The sequence below is a fragment of the Strigops habroptila genome, chromosome 6 (assembly GCF_004027225.2).
Source record: "Strigops habroptila isolate Jane chromosome 6, bStrHab1.2.pri, whole genome shotgun sequence".
NCBI lineage: Eukaryota > Metazoa > Chordata > Aves > Psittaciformes > Psittacidae > Strigops > Strigops habroptila.
In genome coordinates this window covers 16,608,315-16,629,342 of record NC_044282.2, presented here as the reverse complement: position 1 = coordinate 16,629,342, position 21,028 = coordinate 16,608,315, and the positions used below count along the sequence as shown (strand labels likewise).

Here is a 21,028-nt window from a genome sequence, read left to right as displayed (position 1 = left end):
ACTCTGATTTTCTTAGAAAGCTCAAATAGTACTGGTTTTATTTTGCATACCAGTAGACACTTGCAGCACAAACTTGGTCATAAAGAAGCAGGTATCATCTGTATAGATAGGAGCACTAAATGTCCTCTCAAATAAAAGTGTTCCAAAACCATCACAGGTTATTTCAACAGTCTGGTTTCATAACCCATAACTGATTTATCTATCAGTTCTAGTTCACAAAACATCTGTTTCATACTGTGATAGTCTAGTTGCACTAGGCTACATTTATACCTGACCCAATTTTCAGCCAAGAAAACTAAGATGACAGCTGCCGTTACACAAAAACAGATGCAGTCTCTCCACCTCTACATCAGGTCATGGATGGAGAAGCAGACACTAGCAGATAAGGGCTTCAGCAAAGGGAGAACATCAGCCTTTCCCTCAACACACCCCATTTCCTCTCCTCCAACAATGCTACTATTTCCAGAGCAGTTCACCACCTCCTGTCCACTGCTCAAAAATCTGGAGAGTTGGTTACCATGTTGAGAACAAGAACAGTGCTAAGCATGCTGCAGAGTAGCACGAGATGAGTTTAACAGGAAGGCAAAGAGTTTCCCTCCTTCCTGTAAAGCCACACCTGGGTTACAAAAGCAACTTCCCAGACTACAGCTTCTCATGATTCTCTGACCTTAGTGCTCTGTTCAAGCTCATCCTTCTACAACTATTTAAGGCAACTGTATTTCAACTTTACTGGAGATATAAGTGCAGGTTACTTTATTGCATACCAGAAGTACAAATGAATAAACTGTTTCTTCAGTACAAACAATAAGTGTGTTTATTATTTGGTTTGCATACATTACACAGGAGGGCACTTACAAGTACCTCTCAACTTTCAAACTTCTACTGAACAGAAATAAACTCTTTCCAAGTTTTTAACTTTAAACAAAGAAAACTTTGGGGGGGCGGGGAGGGCTCGGAGGGTGTTAAGAAACACTCTTCACAGATGTTTGAGACATCTGCTGTTGACTGCATGCTTTGGTAAAAGAAAGGAGAAAGCCATGACAGCAGAAGTTAAACCCCAGAAAAATCTATCAACTGTTCAATTAAGCCAAATAAAATTATGGCTCTTTGAAGAATAACTACACACAAATGAAAAGAATCATCCAGACAGTAATCCCACATCTGAAATATTCAGCTGTAAGAAACTGTAACACATGAAAATGTCTTCAATATTTTAAATACTTTGATATATTTCAGTTATTATTTTTTGACTTTCAGAATTAAGAGGGGCTTATTTAAATAAACTTTCAGATTACTTAAAAAATAGGAGAGATTAAGCAAGTACTTCATCCAAGGTGTTATATTTTTAAAAACTAATTTACATCAGCTTTTAAAATACATCAGCAGTAAATTATTTCTGCTGACCTTTAATGTACACCTTTGAGACAAACTTAAATTAGCTGATCTTTTGGCAAGCAGTAATATAAGGACATTAAAGTCAGTTCACATGACTACATGAAATTGAAAAGCACTGTTGTGCTGCAACTTATTTCTCAAGATGGGTCTACTTTGGGATGGCAACATCACTGTTGATCTCCCAGAGCTCTCAGAATGTGTAACAATGAAATCCTGATTTATGAAACTAGATATCTTTCAGTTTCTTCAAAACACTCTGGAAGTTTTTTCATCCCAGCACTCTCTGACATACATCAGACATCAATGTAGCAATTACAGTGGTTTCAAAAACATCCCCAACTTCATTCAGTCAGTCATTTTAGAAGTTTCAACATGTAGAAATATGTATTGTAAGAATGTAGGACTTCAGTGCACACTTCCAAAAAGAATTGGACTACTCTTGTTGGCAAGACCTTTTCTAAAACACCTTCAACAGAAGAACTGTTTGAATGAAATCATTCATCACAACTGCTTCCCAATATGCTTTTTGTTTCACCTCAAATATCAACACACCAAAGTCAAGTCTATTTACCTAGCATTTTCCTTCGGAACAGTTTTCCCATTGCATTGTTTCTCTTATAATGGCGAAATTAAAGTTTCAAAGTTAAGTACCATTATTTCTAGTTAACCCCAAGTATGTTTTGAGTGATGGCCTCAATGCATTTCAGAGTATGAAAGAATGCTGCACCAAAGCTAGCCTTGCGCAAGTACTCTTCTGAGCAAAGATCAGTAGTGCTATGAAGTCATACCTAATGGCTTTACAACATGTAATCAACATAATGTCTCTCCTATGACTAAGATGTCACAAGACCAAACTCATTTCCCTTAGTTCTCTAAAGGGGACCCACATGAAATACAACAGCTTTCCTTGACTTCAAGGATTTCTACAGCATCTCATATCCATGCTCAATGTGCCCAAAGGATGAGCACTTCTCAATCTCCCCAGTCTTCAGTCAACTTAAGCTGACTGAATTAAAAGCATTATAGAAAGTTTTTCCTTTATATCCACTCAATTGCACTGACAGTCTCACAACTTATCGAAAAACAAAAAAAAAACAGATTTTCAGATTGTAATAAATTAATTTTCAAAGGAAAGTCATTTGAAAGCACAAACAACTTCATGGAAAACAGCCATAGATTTACAGAAAACTTTAGACAATTTCTGAAGAAAGAACATTCTCCCCTTATAGTCATCCATCCACTTATTTATAAAATTCAATTCATCCATCCACTTGTTTATAAAATAATGAAACTTTTTCCTAGCTTCCAAGTTTCATGTAATCCCACCATCACTTGTTCTTAACTAAAGGTGTATTTCAGTTTTACCTTGAAATGCACTGTGATGCTCCAAGGAAGGGCTGTATTTGATGCATGGAGATCAAACAGCAAACCAATGGGGTAATGCCTGAAAATGAAGAGATATTAAATGAACATAAAAGCTGTGCATTTAATTCTACATATAACAGTTAACATACTTGCATTTACATTAAAAAATAAAATAATTGTGAGGGTCAAACAGCTAACATTCATTATTACTTATTCAGAAAAGTTATACAGACAGGTATAAGTGACCGACAGTTTCTGGCAGAATCAAGTCTGGAGTTTATATGCTTGGTATCTAAACCAGTGGTCTCCAAGCTGTGCCCACAAACCACTACTAGTTTTGCAACAGCATAAATGGCCTAACAGATGCTCTGTTGAATCCTTCAAAACAGTATTTTTAGTCAAAAAGCTTGATAATGGTAGTAATAGCTGGTCTGACAGAAAATACATGCTTCCAGATATTTGCCACAAGTTTATACTGCATTGACCCTTAGTATCTCTTCCCTCTCCCACCTGTCATTGTGGAAAATAGGTAGTAAAGTGAAAAAACGATGTATCTGTGAAAGGCCTGAAAAAAGACAGATCAAGATGAACTCTGTAACTCTACTATCGAATTAAGAGGAATGGAAGGGAAGAAATAAAGACTAATTGGAGTTTTGCATTTCAGTGGTATTCTGGATTAAAGGACATATATAAAGAAGCTGCTTCCTCCAAATATTCACTTCTGTCTTATAGCTTTGTCTCCTTTAAATTCATCAGAAGAGACAGCCTCCAGCAATATAAGGAATATGTATCACACACACAAAATTTCCACAGCACTCCAAAATGGTCTTCATGCAATTTTCTCACAAGCAGACACCGGCAAGATTTTTGATATGTACGTTTTCATTTGTTGGTTTTTTTTTTTCCCCTCCTTCAGCATACCAAACTTCATTCTCTTATCTTTCAAAAATCTTAACTAGAAGAGCCTTACTAGCTTTTCATCCTACAAAGAGATAAACACAGACTTAACTGTAAACTCAGTAGTTTCACTAAATTAAATGAGACTGATCGCAGGAAGAGAGCCAAGAACGTACATAAGATTTGAAAGTCCAGAGAGCAATAACTGAGAGCTGCTCTAAAAGCACCTGTGCCAAGTCAATTTCCTGACCTGCTGAACACTCACACAACAGTGCTTTAGCACCCTCTACGGGTAAGCTAACCCCAAAGGTAATACAAAGTCACCACAACAGCAAAATAAAAACCAAAATAGTGCTATGATTCTTGAACTTACCTATTGTATTTGTAACTTCTTAAAAGAAAGAATAGGGCAAAATATTAAGAAAGTACCTAGAACTGTGTTTTCCTGACAAAGGGAACACAGTATAGATAATGCATATCCGGATTTATCCAGATTCACTGCTAATGCTGAAGTTTTTTACCACTTAGACTTTTTACTACTAACTGCCAATCATGCCTTGAATACTTCAGGAATTCAGCAAGAGTTCCATGAAAGAGTGGTTTTACAGGTGAGCTACATAACAAAAAATCAGATTTCCTTTGATAATTAGATGAACAATGACTTTCAGTTACTTTCAATTTATACAATAAAATAGCTACAAAGAAAAAAAAAGTATCAGTTCTTGACCTACCTCTATATTTTGTACTCAGATGAGATTACAAAATGAAGTTTGTGTACTCCAACTTTCTTTAGTAAAATCCTTGTGCTTTGCACAGTTGATAGATGGTTTTTATTTTGAAAGAGGCCAGCCCTAAATCAATTTTGTTCCACAGCAGAACACATGGGATTAATGAAGACATTAGTCCACAAGAGAAATAATTTTCCATTCAGGAGCACAGTCTTCCATTAAGAGCAAAGTTCACAACAGGAGTGAAGCAATCCTGAGATATAAAACATGTCCTGCTTCAAATTCTAGTTCTCACATAGCAGCATTTAATCTGAAGCCAATAGAAGCTTTAAGTAATGCCTGTACATAATGCTGTTTCACTTTTTTTTTTTGAGATACAGTTACAAGCATTTTTTATTGTTATATTCTATATAACAATACTAAAGCTGCTACTTATATTTCCCTGATAATAAAACCTGGTTTCTTAACCAGGATAGAGAATTAAGGGAGGGACAAAGAGAGAAGTTTAGAAGAAAAGAGGACTTTGTCAATCTCTACATGGAATAAAAACCCCCAATATTCCCCCACTCTATTCTTAAGCATGTATCTATCTACCTTGTGCTATGAGCTGGTATTGCCTCATCAGAGATCTTGCTTCCAGTAGTACTGCTGCAATGCTGTTTCTGAAATTCTATTTGAAAAATAGGCATAGCAAGTAAAGAAACACACAAATGCTCTCTAGAACCTATAGCAACCAGGAGAATTAAGAAAAAACAAGCAACTGCTGAGGGAAACGTCCAGCCCAGAAAGGTATAATTTCTAAAAAAGAGCAGTGTTGAAATCAAATTGCTCTTAACTAGAGTGGGAGCCAAGGACAGGCAGACTGTGCAGAACTTTCTCAAAGGAAATAATAGGAAAAATATAAAAAGGAACAAGTCTAAGAGACAACAGATCTTTTTTTAGGAGATGCTAGAATAATGACTGGTTCTGCAAAGTCTTCAATCTATAGAAGTACAAGAACACCTCGACTGCCAGCCACTGTCAATTTATTACTGCTTTTATTATTATATAGAGGTGGCTTCAGAGTGCGAGATAAGTCCTGGGAAACACCACGTTTAAGTACCTAAAATCTTTTTGAAAGTAAGGAAAATTAATTACTATTTTTCTAACAATTTCTTTCTGAACCCAGGACAGAAAGTCACACCATGAGTTGGTAGGTCATTTTCAAACCAGAATAACTTACTGTGAGAATTCAGTAAAATACTTCACCTGAACGGCTAACTCCAGGACAAAAAAAAAAAAATCCTATGCTCCAGAACTGTCTGGGGTATTATTAAGTACCAAGTGGCCAAAATCTGGTGTTTAGGTATTTCTATGAACAAATGTCTCATTGAGGGAAATTTTGGCTGTATCAGAAAATAGTCTCACCTTTTCCTTTAGTATTCAGAAAACTATATTTTCCTTAGATCTTTTAAGCAAACACTAGCATTTTCAAACAATGTCAGCTATGGCTGATCAGACAGTGCTTTGACTATTTGTCTTCCACTGATTCTTGATTAGGAAGGGCCAAACATCCACTCAGTTGGTACTAGAGACACCCCTATGCAACTGCCAGGGCCAGAGCACAACCCACAGAAAGGGGATAGAAGCTCTGCTGAAGAGTATGTGTAAGCGTACAACTAGGACGGTAACAAGCTATAGAGTGTCATCCCCCAGCACCTGCCAAAGAAACCACTCCTGGAACATCAGAGGCCTTCACTCAGGCAGAGCTCCTGAGAGAGGATGCAGCTCTCCAGGTGTCAAGCTTTCAGAAGAGCTTGAGACCCTCTCCCAAGTACTGGTGCAAGCAGAAATGTCCTTGCCTAGAGGAAGCGTGTGTTAGTGCAGGAGCTCTGCCACCAAGGTAAGGAGCTGCAGGAGGTCAGTGGGCTGCAGTGTCAGGGAAGATAAAGAGATCGACGGCATCTTCACTGAGACCTTGCACAGATGAGAGCCTGAACTCCCAGCTGTGCAGAACGAGGGTATGCAGTCACTGGAGTGGTGAATGGAGATGTGGAAGACTGGAGTCTTGCAACCGCTGGCAACAGAAGGCAGCCTCCCTCTCCACCTGCAGTAAGCACCTCAAGGCAGACAAGGAGCTAGAAGTTCTGAGGAAGCATCAGAGCAGCCTGAACAGCACATCCACACCAAAAGGAAGCCATCATGGTGATAGAAGACTCCCTCCTACATGGAATAAAGCCCTCCCCCCATCTGACAGTCTCACTTGTTACCTGCGGAGGCTTGCTGTTTGCTAAGAAGTTGCAGACAGACTGGCAAGGTTTGTCCTGTGCTTGGTTTATTCGCCACATGTTCAACCACATGGGCTGTTCAACCACATGGGCACAAATCCTAAGTGCTGCAAGGGCACCCTTCAGAGTATCATGAGTGACTATACAGCTCCAGGGGCAAGATGACATCTCCACAATTTCATCACTGAAGGAGAAAGGCTCAGAGAGGTGTGAATACTGGTCAATAGCTGCAGGTCACTAACCGGTTGTGCAGCTGGTGTGACAGCAAGGACTTGGCTTGTTGCCACAGGACTCTTTGGGTATAAACGATTGCTAGGGAGGGCTGGAATCCACCTAACTGGGACAAAAGTATTTCTGCCTTCAGGTTGGCCCACCTGCTGAGGAGAGCTTTAGCGCATCAACATCAGAGGTATCAGTCCCTTACCTGCAGCCAGAGCACTGAACCTATGCTGTAGTTACAGGTGGAGAAGGAGCCTTCCTCCTGTTGCCAGAAGTCATAAGCTTCCAGCCCTTCCATATCTAAGGAGACTACTTTCCAATCCAATAATCACAGACTCAACCTTTACCTTCTTCAATGTAGTTGTAGGTTTAGGCTCCTATAGCTGCAAGGTCTCTGAGAGGATTTGATCCGTTTCCTTTTGTAGTCTCTGATGTTGCACAGTCTGATGATCTCTTTCTTTAGCTCCTTACCATGGTGATACAGGCCCTCACCCAACACACACCTCCTGTAGACATATTCCCCTGCCCCAGCAACTGCAGTGGGAGGCCCCAGGCCCCTGTAACTCCAGACCTGGAGAACTTCATCCTCCTTCAGGAGGCTGGCCTGAATGCTCCAGACAATGAAGTTGAAACGATGTTTCAGACTTCCTCAAAAATCTCACTGGAAAATAGAAGAGCTGCAGCTGAGGAGAGACACGCTACATCCCAAACAGGTATGAAACCGCACAGGCTGCAAGCAATATGACCTCACAGTGCAAAATAAATAATTAGAATAAGCAATATTATTAGCAAGTTCTATTTGATTCTGAATGCAAAAGTTACACTGAAGAAGATTAAGCATTAATGGTCACTGTTCTTTCCCTACAAACCACTAGCTCAGCCCAATTCTCAGTTCTGGTATTTGGGTCTCCCCTGGAACAAGCTTCGGCTATTTAGGGGATTACCATTCTCCTAAAACTATTGTTTGCAAATAGCATTTTCCTTAGAAAAGCAATTCCACTGAAATCAGTGGAGCTATTGTTCCTGGCAAAATGCGCTTAGATTTTCTGATAGATCAGATCCTTAAGTAGCATATCAAAATCACACTATTCATTTTCATTTCAATGTTCAATGAGTTTACTAACTCTTCACTTGATTTTAGGATTATAATTTATATTTTCACTCTACACCTATATTCTAGGGGGTTTTTTGTTTTGGTTTGGTTTTTATTCTAGTTTATACATCATGGTATTTGAAAACTTACAGAAAATACAGATCTATTTTTGGATGAAGTAAAAAGCCTCTCTTTCCTTTCTTGTTACAACTTCGGTGATAACTTAGGAAGCTTCTTCCCATTATCTACCAAAGATTACAAACACACTGGAACAAACTTGGTACCTTGCTGTTTACATGGTATCCATGACTCAAGGTCACTATGGCACGCAAAGAAACAAATTACTGTTAAATTCCAGATAATTTAAATAGATGTCTAAAGCTGATTTTGCTAGTTTTGATAAAGTGAAAAAAGTCAGTTTTTCTGCTTCTCTATCTATGTATTTTCAAGGTTCATACTAGGTTGGTCTCAAATAAATAAGACTAAAGGAGATCTCCACCATCAAATCTAGAGACTCCATGATGTGATGCTTGCTAATCACAAGACAATCCAGGTTCAAGAAGCTAAAGTAGTCACTGGTAGTCTTCTTACCTATTATGACAGAAGAAATAAAAAGAGATATAAAAATCTCTTCAGCATTCAAAATACTAAAAAATTTCTGGAGAGCTGATGCTATCTATATAAAGCTAGCAAACACTGCAGCTCTCAAAATGTTTTCTTTAAAACTCTTTATGGCAGAAATACAGAAACAAAACTGATGAACAGATTTTCTGAAAATTAAGTAAATGGAACAATACCAGTCTGATGCCCCAACCTCTCAGAAAAAAAGTATACTTCTAATAGACCACACAGGACAGAACAAAAATAGAATCAACAGCAATTAGTTCAATAAAGTTGAACTAATTGGATTCAAAAAGGGCCTGTGCATCAGTATTAGATTATCTGTTTTATAATGCAAGCACATACCACACCCATGAAAAGTGAAGGTTATGCACATCTTTTATTATCTTTATATATATATCCTATTTATTTTCACGCTCCAGAAATACTTCCTGTGTTATTAGGCATCTTTTAAGAAGGTAGAATAAGCTAAACAAAGATTTGGTAATTCTACGCCAAAACCAGAGACACTTTGTATTACAGTAATTACTAGACAAAAACAACAGGTGCAGCACAAAATCTGCCTTATATACTTAGTAAGTACAAGCATAATAATCACAAGTATGTTCAATATTAAACCTTCTTATGTTTTTTCCAAACGACATGCTTTTCTTGCTCTCCTCCTGCAATCTCAGAAACCCAATGGAGTGATTAGTTTAGGAAAAGTACTGACACTGTGCTGAATATGGGAACTCTTTACATGATAAACTGAGCAAAGGTACAAAGTTAAATAAACTCACCATTTCAGTGGTGTACCTTCATATTCAAACCAAATTTCACTAACTTCCTCTTGTCTCATAACTTTCTGAAAGTGTTTCTTCACTTTGTCTGTTACCAATGTCAAGTAGCTTATCCTTGGCAAAAGCAACTGAAATAAAAAAAATATTACAGAAGCTTTAAGTATAAATACAATTTTCTAAATTAATAAAAAAAAATCTATAAAAAGTATGCATATTCATAATAAAATTTCAGTTTATATTCTCCTCCCTAGCTTAAGGTAAGATGTCTTTTAGACAGTTTACTTATTAATGGTCAATGAAAGGCTATGAAATTATGTACTCAGAAGATGCAGAATAGCAGCATCCCATACACTAACACAAAAGACGTAAAAACAAATAAGTTTTTTATTCTTTCAATGTGGTGGGAGGGAGAAGAGTGGAATTTAATTCACACTTCTCTATATTTAAGCAAGCCAAAGAATGAAATTTTTAACTTTTTTCATATAAACAGATAGCAACATGTTCTAACTTCTTCTATATAATATATAACTTGAATATAATGAGTAACTGTGTATCAGCTATTATTTCAAAATGGAAATTCTTACAAAGGTTGGTTTTGGGGTTGGGATTTTTTTTTTGTTGTTGTTGTTGTTGCTGGTTTTGGTTTTGTTTTGTTTTGTTTCTTTTAAGAAAACTAGCTACTTAAGAGTTTGGTTTCCAAGAACGTTTTGTATTTCCAGTAGCTGGCAATTTCTGTTGTCTTTGCACTGGGTTTGTCCATTCAACATATTAGTCAAGACTACTATGATTCTTCCACTATTTAACTTTTGTCTACCTACTGAAATCAGAAAGAAAACCATCAATATTTTATCTGTTGAAACAGACACCTTCTTATAGCTTTCTGGCATACATTTTTTTCCTTCGAGTGTAATGTTATGCACTATCCCAAACAGAATTCTGTGTTATTTTTATTTGCAACCACCTCCACTTTTTTTTTTTTTTTAAAGAAAAAGCCTCATGCCTAGTAAGACTGATTAACTAAACTGCATCAATTACAATGAGCAAAGATTAACCTCCCTGTAAAATAACATTTAGCTTTGGAATAGTCATTTTAAATTAATGTTATTCACACTGTACAGTTATTTTCATTTCCTGATTGTTAATTAAATAGATGGGTCTAAGGAACAAATAGAAATAAATTATATTTTGCATATTTAAAGAAGGAGAAACATTTGTTTTCCACCATTCCTCATAACCAGTGTTGTTTCTTAAAGTATTTTCTTTAGAGTATTATGGATAATGCTAGGCCTTAGGCAAATGTCATGGTACAGACATTCCGAACTATGTAAAGATATATTTTGCCTACCAGAAAACTTAATCTCTGCTGAAACATTCTTCCAGAATCTCTCCAACAATTAGACCACATTTTGATATATAAATTAGATAATATTTTCACCACAATACTAGAATATTTATAAATATCAGAGGAAGTATGGAGAGTAAATCAAGAGTAAGTTCTTATGAAAGAGAATGGGTTTCTCTTTCAGATAATGTTGCATTAGATAACTAATCTGCATGCATCTGTGAAACAACTAAATTTTAGGATTATATAAAACTACAAAAGATGAAGACTCACCACTATCACAGTCATCAAGTCAGTTAAGACTTGATAATTTATGTACCATATGGCTTTATTTTTCCACTATCATGTATTTTCTACCCTCTTTGACAGGCTGAGAGAGCTGAGCTTGTTCAGTCTGGAAAAGAAAAGGCTCAGGGGAGACCTTATAGCAGCTTCCAGTACCTAAAGTGGGCCTACAAGAAATCTGGAAAGGGACTTTTTACAAGGGCATGTAGTAATAGGACAAGGGGTGAATGGCTTTAAGCTGAAAGAGGGGAGATTTAGCTATCGGGAAAAAGTTCTTCACTATGAGGGTGGTGAGGCACTGGAACAGGTTGCCTAGAGAAGGTGTGTCCAAGGCCAGGTTGGATGGGGCTTTGAGCAACCTGCTCTAGTGGAAGGTGTCCCTGCCCATGGCAGGGGGGTTGGAACCATATCATCTTTAAGGTCCCTTCAACCCAAACCATTTCAGCAAGGTAATTAAACACAGCCTTCACTGAATTTGAGATTGTTCACTTTTCAAAACTGAAGTCACGTACACACTCAAGTGAGAATTGTTTGGTACCTCAATGACTCAAATGACAGTAAAATCTTACCCTTTATTAACCTAATTCCACATATCTACACTGAGTGTTCTTGATACAAGATAGTCTAGCCTATTCCGATCAAATCCAAATTTTTTTGGTAATAACTCCATATTATTTCTGTCTGATATTTACAGTTAAATTAATTCTGGTATATTCTGATATGAGACCTGTTTGGACTGCCTCAAAAGGCAATTTTTACCATGGGGCACGTCCATGCAGGATTTGATAAATATATTAAAGCATTATTGATTGCAACAGTGTTTGACATAACCCTTTAAACTGCATAACTAACTTCCTCTGTAAAATATTTTACTTCAGTTTGTTTCCATTTTAACACAATTAGAGATCACAGACAATAACCAAACAGCACTTAACTGAATTTAACAGAACATGGCCAGCACTCCCAGTGGGACTCCTTGGAGCACAAAACCCAACAGTTAATCAGGTTAATGGAGACTGCCTGTTTTTATGAGATGCTGAGCATTTGCAGCACCTACTGAAATCTTTTTGGTCTTCCTCTTCAATGGAAGACATGAAAGGATCCAATTCTATCACTTTCCTAGCTTTAATTATTCTAGACATTTACAAATATACTAAATCTGTTAAGTGAGACCTTTAAAAGCATAGTTCAAAGATATTTTCATTTTGTTACCCCTTTTAATTTTTGTTATCCCTTTTAAGACTTCTTCACCAGTTGTCTACACTCAGTGAAAGACAGCAGTTGACACAAAACATTTTTACTCCCAAAATTCTGTAATTTTTAAATGCTATTACTGAGTATTTCCAGAGAAAAGGTAACTAAAAAATTTAGGGAAAAAAAAAAGCTAAACCCAACCTTAATGTATTTAACTGTATGCTGGACTTCAGTCAGTCTTTTCAACAGCACAGTCACATTGTTTTATAGAAGCCTCTATATGAAAACCAGAATTTTACACAGCAGTTTGCCTTCCAGACTATTAGACACTCACAAGCTTCTCCAACACTTCAGCCATATGGCAAGAAGCCTTCCTTTTAAGCAAAGCTGTGTTCAGCAGAATGACACCTCTCCCACAAACACTTTTGCTACTAACTCCTAAACCAGTCCATGCAGGCCAACGTTACAACGTTTGTTACACCTGACAAATCTCAGTCAATGAGTACTCTGCTTCCCATACACATTTTCTTTCTAACTCTTGTTTGCACAAAGAGGCAGACAGCACACCACTTTAAAATAAAAATCTTAACGATTTTAGGACTAGGGAAATATCAGATAGTTCAGCAACAAAGGTAGTTCAACCTAGCTGTTCCTAATTTTGCTTCCACTCCAAACAAAAGCATTTGTACGAAGGACTCCAAAGAAACTTAACATATGCATTTCCAGTGTTAACTCAGTGGAAACCTACCCGGCTTGACTACAGGAAGAAATAGGACAGTATCTCACCTGAGCTACCTAGTCTTGATGACTCTACTCTTTCCAAAAGATAGGCAAGCTCATTTTAAATGAGCTCTGCTACCCCCACCCAGTGCCGTAACATGATCACTCCTGTGCTGCGCTAATACACCTAACAGGCAAGGATCTCCTGTCACACCACACACACCAAACTGAAATCCATCACACAGATTCTGGGTTGTTTTCCTAATTCCCTAACCCGTCACCTTCAAAGTCTACATTTTCCTCCATCCTCATAAAGCAAGCTCCTCAGAGAAGAAGCTTTTTTCTCCTCTTAACACGACAATGCCAGTATTTCCTTCCCATGCAGCCTTCCATTATGGAAGGCAGTCTGGAATACAGAGGTTATATCTATACTAACAAGTACTGAAGTGTGGTAAGAGGAGACATGTAAGGCTGAGCAGTTGGTGTCAAGGGCTGGGAATGTTCACTACATCTACTTTCTTTACTTCAGTTTTAGGGGGTTTGATGGTTTTTTTTACTTCAATTTACCTCCAGTTTGATCCCATACACTAAATGCTTATTAGCAGCTGAAGCGCTTCTGCTTCAGCTTCACAGGAAAATGATTCAGCTTGCGGGCTATAAGACTGCTGTGTGATGCAAACCTGGGCACAGTAAGTGGAAAGGATGAAGACTTGCATCAAAAAAGCACTCCAGATCTGAACAAAAACATTAATGCAGATGCACTCTGAAACCATAAGAACTAAACCACAATTTAAAACTTTGATTGCTATTCTACCTTTTACTATTATAAATCCTTGGTCCCTTTCAAGAAGCTATATTATCAGCTCCAACATCACCTGAGAAAGGAAGAAGTCACAATTTTAGAACTGTGATCCGTGAATAACCAGATTTCGTAGCAATAGAGAATTAAACAGATCAAGACTGCATGTCTCTATACTTAAACACATACCTTTCATGTAGCTCTTATACAACATATACATATATATTAACTCCTCTATATATATATAAGATTTAAAGTCTGAGACTTCTAGATAGCTCAGATGCATTTGGCAATAGGTCAACCACATGAAGTAAAAGCGCTTCTGTTTTTACCAGTGGTGAAACTGAAACATAGAATGATGAGCTCTATTATCACTGAACGAAAACCATTAATGGTTTATTATGTTTCAAAAACCCACTGAACACATATAAATCAGAAACTGGTGACATAAAGATGCTATCAAACACAGAAAAAATATTTCTACTCAGTAATATTTTCAAAAGGAGTAGAATAGGCTATGACAAGACTTAAGGACTTCAGAATCACATAAAAAAATCATAGTACAAGATTTTCCTCCCACATCCTTGTTACATTTCAAATTCAAGTTTCAGTGAATTAGCTAACATTATCAATCAAATATCTATTAGGTGCTGAAAATGAAAACTGCTCAGTACACTATAAATACCATGTGATTATAGAAGGCACTTCTGGTTTACAACTCACATGCATCAACTCAAATGAATCACTGACCCTCATTTTTATCATCAGCTAGCAATCCAGTTCAGGCACTGTACTGTTAAGATATTACAGCTGCTTTTCCTGCATCTGAGCTAGGTCTCTCATGGCTGTTAGCACTTAAAGAAAATAAGCAGAAATCATCCATGAGCAGAAATAGTGGAGCAAGTTTCTGTTACACAAGCGACAGACCGAAGTTTTTAGGATTGCACAAAGCTCTGACTGAAGTTATTTCTGCAGTACAGTAACAACATAAACTGAAAACATAACCCTTCTTTTGACCATAATCCAAGAACATACAAACTCAGATAGAACCTCCTCCTTTTACCTAACTACTCGCTTACTTAATTTTCATACTTATTTAAGATCTTAATTATCTGTGATAAGTTTCTCTCACTAGTGAAAGAAACTTAAAAGTCTTGAACCAGCTGTGAAGAGAAATGAATCAGGCAGCATGTTCATACAGTTTACTTCCAGAAGACACCAGGAATAAGAATATAAAAGTTGTTGGATTTGTTGGTTTGGTTTTTTGTTGTTTGTTTTTTGGGGGAGGAGATGGGGGGGCAGGTTTCACAACGTACAGTAGCACACATGATGAGAATGAAGGGAAGAAACATAGCTATGGCACTGGACCTATCTGTGACTACCTTCGTTATACTCACATAGTAAGGTTCAGCTTCCCTTTCAGTTATTTCATCCTGATACAGAGTGAAACAGGTTGGTATTCGTCCGAACCACACATCTCGAAGCACATCTTTGTCATCTGTCATTCTTCCAATGAATAGTGAAGCACATGTAGGTCAGTTTCCTTCTTCAGCTAGAACCGTCACCCCATTCCCCCCAAAAAGAAACAAGTCAGCACAGCTGCAAATAAAATACAACTTGTTAAAGGTTCTCCCATAAATGCACTCCTGCAAGCATGATCGAGGCTGCCACCTAACCCTTAAATGCAGTTTTCTACAAAGGATGTGATGAGTTGGGGCCTCCGAGTTAACACTTTCCCAACTAGGAATACACGGTGGATGACAAGTAAATGTGCATTTTCTAAGTGCGCATCACGCCCCAAACGAGGGGGCAAACGGACCGTCCCCGCCACCACCCTGCAGTCACCCCGCAGCTGCCGCACCCCGGGGGGGGCCCCGGGCCCACGGGCACCCAGCAGGGCCGGTGTCCGCGCAGGAGCAGGAGGCCGAGCAGCAGCGGGGACGAGCAGGTCTGTCGCCCGCGGGGCCACAGGCCGGCCCGGGGCGGGGTGGGTGAGGTGTGTGCCACGGAGGCCCCAGGATCGCCACCGCCGCGCTGAGCCCCGGGGGGCGCCCCGCCAGCAGGCTGGGGGTGGCGGCCGCTCTCCGCAGCGGCCCGGCCCGGCCCCGCGGGGTCGATCTGTAAGTCGGTCTCCCTCCCTCCCCGGTGGCCACCCGAGGAGAATCAGCAGCGCACGGCGCGGCGGGACTCCCGGACCGAGGAACGCTACGACGGCAGCCCCCGGCGTCCTCTCCCCGGGCAACGGCAAGGCCGGGGGGCGGGCCGCAGCGGCCCCGCCCCAGCCCGCCAGGGGCGAGCAGCGTCCCTCGGGGGGCGGGCCAGCCCCGGGCAGCCCCGCGGCGGGGGAGCGGGCACGGAGGGGAGAGGGAGCAGCCGTTACCTCAGCCGTGACCCGCGCGGGGAGCGCGCCGCGCCACGCAGGAACTGACCGGCGGCCCCGGCCCCGCCGTGGCCCCGCCGTGGCCCCGCCCCCGGGCGCAGGCGCCGTCCGCCGCACCGCTTCCGCCCGGCTCCGGTTGGGCAGCCGCCGGCGACGGAAGCCGGAAGCGGGGCGGGGGAGCGCCTGTAGGCGGCGCGCTGGGGCCCGGCTGTGCTCCCGCCCGGCTTCCCGTGCCCCTCCGCACTGGCAGAGCGTGGGGCTGAAAAGTCCTTGTCCAGGGTAGGCGTTAAGCTAAACAGCTAAAACATCCATGCGTTATCAACCTTGTTCTCAGGCTAAAGCCAAAACACAGCGCCGCGCCAGCTAATAGGGAGAAAATGAACTTTTTCCCAGCCGAAACCAGGACAATGCCATGACCGCAAGAGGGTGAGGAGTACCTGCTGCCACCGAGGATGTCACACATACCAAAGCATCGTTCCGGGTCAGTTTTTATCGGCCCAATGCGTGCAAGTTCGCAGTGAATTCCACCGCTGTATTTTAAAGAACATCTGCAAATCCCTCACTCTGTGGATCCCCGTCTCGATATCCTACAACCGCAGGAGTGAACAGGGAGGACAGAACTTTTCAGCTGGCAGGGAACGTCACAATTCCGGGGAACATCTGTATCATGGCTTCCTTGCTACATGCGTCACACTAGCAGTTGTCAAAGCTGGGTTGTTCTGTGCCAAGACGTACAACTGTAGCAAATGCATTACAACTGGTTTATTGGCAGTTAACGTTTGAAAATAACCTAAAAAAGTGTGGTTTTTCCCTGATGTGGATGGCACACTGCAATTTCGGAGGTGCGATGTTCTTGCTATGCTGGCTTGTGGCCACCAGATGTCACGCAGTGGCCACTGCTGCTGAAGGTGTCCTAAGGAATCCAACAACTAACTGCAGCTATTACTGACTTTTTGCGACTGGCATTTCTATGAATTTATATGTTGCTGATTCAACCATATGATTTGGGGAATTCTAGTATTTTTTCAGTCGTCTGAAAGATTAGTCTGAAGAGTTTGTTGTTTTGGTTTGTTTTTCTAGTTAAATAAGCTTGTCATGATCACCTCTTTTTGATAAAACATAGTATTCTGAACACATGCCCTATTATAAATTATTAAAAAAATAACTTGTTGTTGATGCTCTATAAGCAAAAAGTTTAGCTGTGGCACTTCTGTTATTTGGGACATAATCAGTAAAACTTTATCTTCTCTCCAAGGGTTTTTCTGACACATTAATTAAAAAAATAAAAATAAAAAAATATATATTAACCCACCCACACAAAGACAAAAAAATACACAAACAAACAAACAAAACCAACCAAACAAACAAAAAACCAAACCAAACCAAACAAAAAAAACCCCAACCTCAAACCCAAACAACAGGTAAACTGGTGTAAACCTGAACTAAAGTTGATATTTGGTATGGACTACCCCAAAGCATAGGGAAAGATGGCATATAGCACATGCTATACTGCAAGTGCTTTAAGCTCTCAAGTGACTGGTTCCCTTATGCTCCTAAATATAGGCAACTTATACTTGCCTTGGTGCAGGTATTGGGCAGCATCTCTAAACGGCATGTTAATGCTGAGATGATGGAAGGGGAGGGGTTCCTCCAGAAGTATTCCCTGTGCACTCACAACAGTTTAACTAGGTGGATGATGGGGAAATGACTGTCTTGCAGACCTGGAATGGCAGAAACTTCTGTATGAAGAAGGATGCTTCCACTGAGACCTGCATAGGACCAATACCACAATTACAAAGGCATCCAAACCACAAGTGCTGGTCATTGCTACAGGCTTCTCTATGGATTTCTGCAAGGAACCCCCTTAATGCTGCTATGGGTCCGTTGAAACTGGTCTGATGAGGAGGCATGTGGAGATACTGTGAGGTGCCAGCACCACCGCAAACAAACAAACAAAAATAGCTTGCCTTGGTTACAAGATTTACAAACTTTTAGAAAACTTTGCACAAGTAGATATCCCTACAGGAAATCAAGGAGAACCACACGTTTCTTCTTTGTGCTTTCTTCCTATGAGTTCCTCAGAGTTCTTTCATAGGAAAGGGTTGTGTCAGTAGTGCTGAAGGGTTTGATTGATCATTGCAGCAGCATCACTAAAGATAATGCCCAGTCGTATTGAAAACAAAGTGGCCCAGAAACATCCACAGGCACAACTGATCCCACTCATTATTTATTTTTTTTTCTCGTGAGCAGGAAGAAGCCTGCCAGCACTGCTATTAGCAATAATACTGATAGTGTGTATATACTGAGGATGTGACCCATTCTTGATGCTGCCTGTGCTTACCTCCTGAGGTTTTATTTAACCTCTACTGCAACAGATCTTGAAGCACACCATTGGCCAGCCAGGCTGTGTAATCAGCATTCTGTTGATTGCTAATGACAATCTATAACTACCAAACAGATTAAACATTTACTTTTGCATTATTCTCTCATGTATAGTATAAGGTACATAGGAACCTGACTCCCATGACACCATGGCATATGGATTCCACTCTATAGGCTTAAAATTGAACACGATTTCGAGTGCCCAAGTCTTTTTCTGGATCTAGATAAAGGATGCTAAGTAGAGAATAAAGCACAGTAAGCTATAAAGTGAGATAACTTGCTATTTAGAGTATCTTCTTATTTAAACATCCTCACAAACTGCTGATGTACTTACTAGACCTGAAGTGAATGCCAACTTTGCTATTAATATGACTACAAATAATGATCTGAATCTGAACGAACATTAAAAATAATTGCTAGGATGGAATGTCAAAACGATGCAATAAAAAAGTAGTTACCTCCTTTGGCATATTGTTTTCCACATTGTTATCTAATGCTTCAAGTCGCACCGTCACACAGTAAAATGGACCAGCCTAAATTGGAAGGGGAGAGCTCAGCAAACATATTTCCAATTCCAAAGATCCTCCAGAGAATTCCCTCATTTTAAACATCATCATCATACAACACTCAGTGTGTCATTGCCTAATGGCACCCAAATCAAAACACTTGTTAGTGAGTACATATGGAATGTGAAGATGCTTGTAAAGAACAAGATTATAATTAAAGATGCATTAATTCTAACAGAAATAAGAGAAATGGAACAGATTGTTTACATATTTGTGGGCAGTTATGTTTTTGTGTAATGGTAGTGAAGATTCATAATGAGAATCACTGTATAATTTAGGTTGGAAGGTACCTTTGGAGTTCTTTCCTGACATTTAGGCCAATACCCCTTCTCAAAGCAGGAGTAGCTACAAAGTTGGATCATGTTGGTGAAGGTAAATAGTGCTGAAAAGTTAACTAAAATAATATGTGAAATAGTATTTCCCTGTATATACCCCTATAACTGGGATAACTGGTATTCATTGCTCTGATCACATGGAATGAACTTACTGATACTTTCATAGAACTGGTGTTTTATGGGCACCTACATATACAGAAAGTAAGGATCATTCATATGTATAACAAAGAACCCTGGCAGGTGGACAAAAACAGTTTCTTTTATTCAGACCTGACTCCTCTTTGTGTAAAACCCTGAGTCCATTAAATCAATGGCAAAACACACAAAGATATGTGAAACTTAACTTATTCCAGTGTTGCTTTATTAGGAATTGATCTTCAATCACTATTGATGTTTTCCCTTCATTTCCCTAATAGCTTTCAATAGAAAGCAAAACATATTTTGTTTTAATTTCTTAGCTATTGTCCTTTGAGTATGTAAATGAAACCAGATTGTGAGAATCATTAATGTACACCTTTTAACATGCAACAGTGAGTAAGAGCCAAATTAAACTCATAATGCTGCTATTTATATCTAGCTAAATAGTTCGTTGTTGCCTACTACCAGTGAAGAATTAATTTGATTAATTACGTGAAAATCTGATTCATTCATCTGAGGCCTGTCTGGAAATATTACAAGATACAAGTACCACATCTGATGGCACTTAATATTTTCCAGATACAATTTTAATTTATATCTTTGTGGAAGCAAAAGATGACTCTTATCTGGATATACTTTTCCTTTTGTGCCCTCTTCATCTACTAATATTTGCCTTCTATAACAGGTGAATATGTTTGGAAATGTTTTAGACTGTTTTTAAACTCTTTCTTGTCTAAATAACTGAAGTGTGCTGACAGCCGTCCTAGTTTTCCCTTATGGTAGTTAACTCTGGTTTACTTTGCTGATTTCCAATTTTAATTCTGATTTAAAATTCGTAAGTCACATTTCAGACTATCAAAATAATCTTTTGTTGCTAAAACAAGTGGCTGGACATTAGGAACTCCTAGTTCTAAGTCTGCTGCTTATTATTTACTTTGAACTAAATTTCTTTGGGGCTACTTTATTGTAGCCCCATTAAGACATTTTGGTCTTAGTGAGGAGAGAGGGAAATACCTTTTTTCACTTAGCTAGATTTTCACCCCTCTGCATACTAGCTAAGTAATACTTACTCTGTCAAGTACTGTCACTTATCAAAGAGGAGTGCCTGGTATTCAAAAGGCAATAATCCCCATGATTCCTATTTTTTCCTGTTGGGAATACTGAAAGAAAGATTAATGGCTTTGTCAGTACTACCTCATAATGTGACAGGATTGACTCCATCTGTGACATAAATTTAGCCATTTATACCTGAGGATTACCACTAACTTAGTGCTGAATCATAGCATAGCCAGGAAGTGAAACAAAAATATAAGGAGGATAGTATAATAATCCCATGCTGTTTGGCTATTGGAACAGGCTTGAGGCTGGTTATTTTTAGGCAAGAAGATGTTTCACCCTTAACCTGAATGGAACCTCCTGTTAATGCAGTTGGCATGTCAGCTTCTGAGCGAAGGGTTAGCCCAGCCCTCAGTACTAGAAGACGCTAAGCACCTGTGTGTCACCTGGCACTCAGGAACAACCAG

At 39.4% G+C, this 21,028-nt stretch overlaps 1 protein-coding gene across 7 annotated transcripts in view; it reads right to left on the bottom strand.

The window, feature by feature from the left end:
- The window catches only part of ATG5 (autophagy related 5), a 79,469-nt gene extending 63,255 nt beyond the window's left edge, over nucleotides 1–16,214 (bottom strand). For 3 of the 7 annotated variants that reach the window (XM_030489375.1, XM_030489380.1, XM_030489379.1), the window contains exons 1-3: nucleotides 15,102–15,958; nucleotides 9,365–9,492; nucleotides 2,761–2,839 (exon numbers count right to left, since the gene is read on the bottom strand). In XM_030489375.1, the coding sequence (XP_030345235.1) occupies nucleotides 2,761–2,839; nucleotides 9,365–9,492; nucleotides 15,102–15,209 (315 nt within the window). In that variant the 5' untranslated portion in view covers nucleotides 15,210–15,958. Of the gene's footprint in view, nucleotides 1–2,760; nucleotides 2,840–9,364; nucleotides 9,493–15,101; nucleotides 15,960–16,084 lie in introns of those variants that run through there. The other 4 variants (XM_030489376.1, XM_030489381.2, XM_030489377.2 and 1 more) reach the window with 4 other exon arrangements.
- Nucleotides 16,215–21,028: the final 4,814 nt, after the last annotated feature.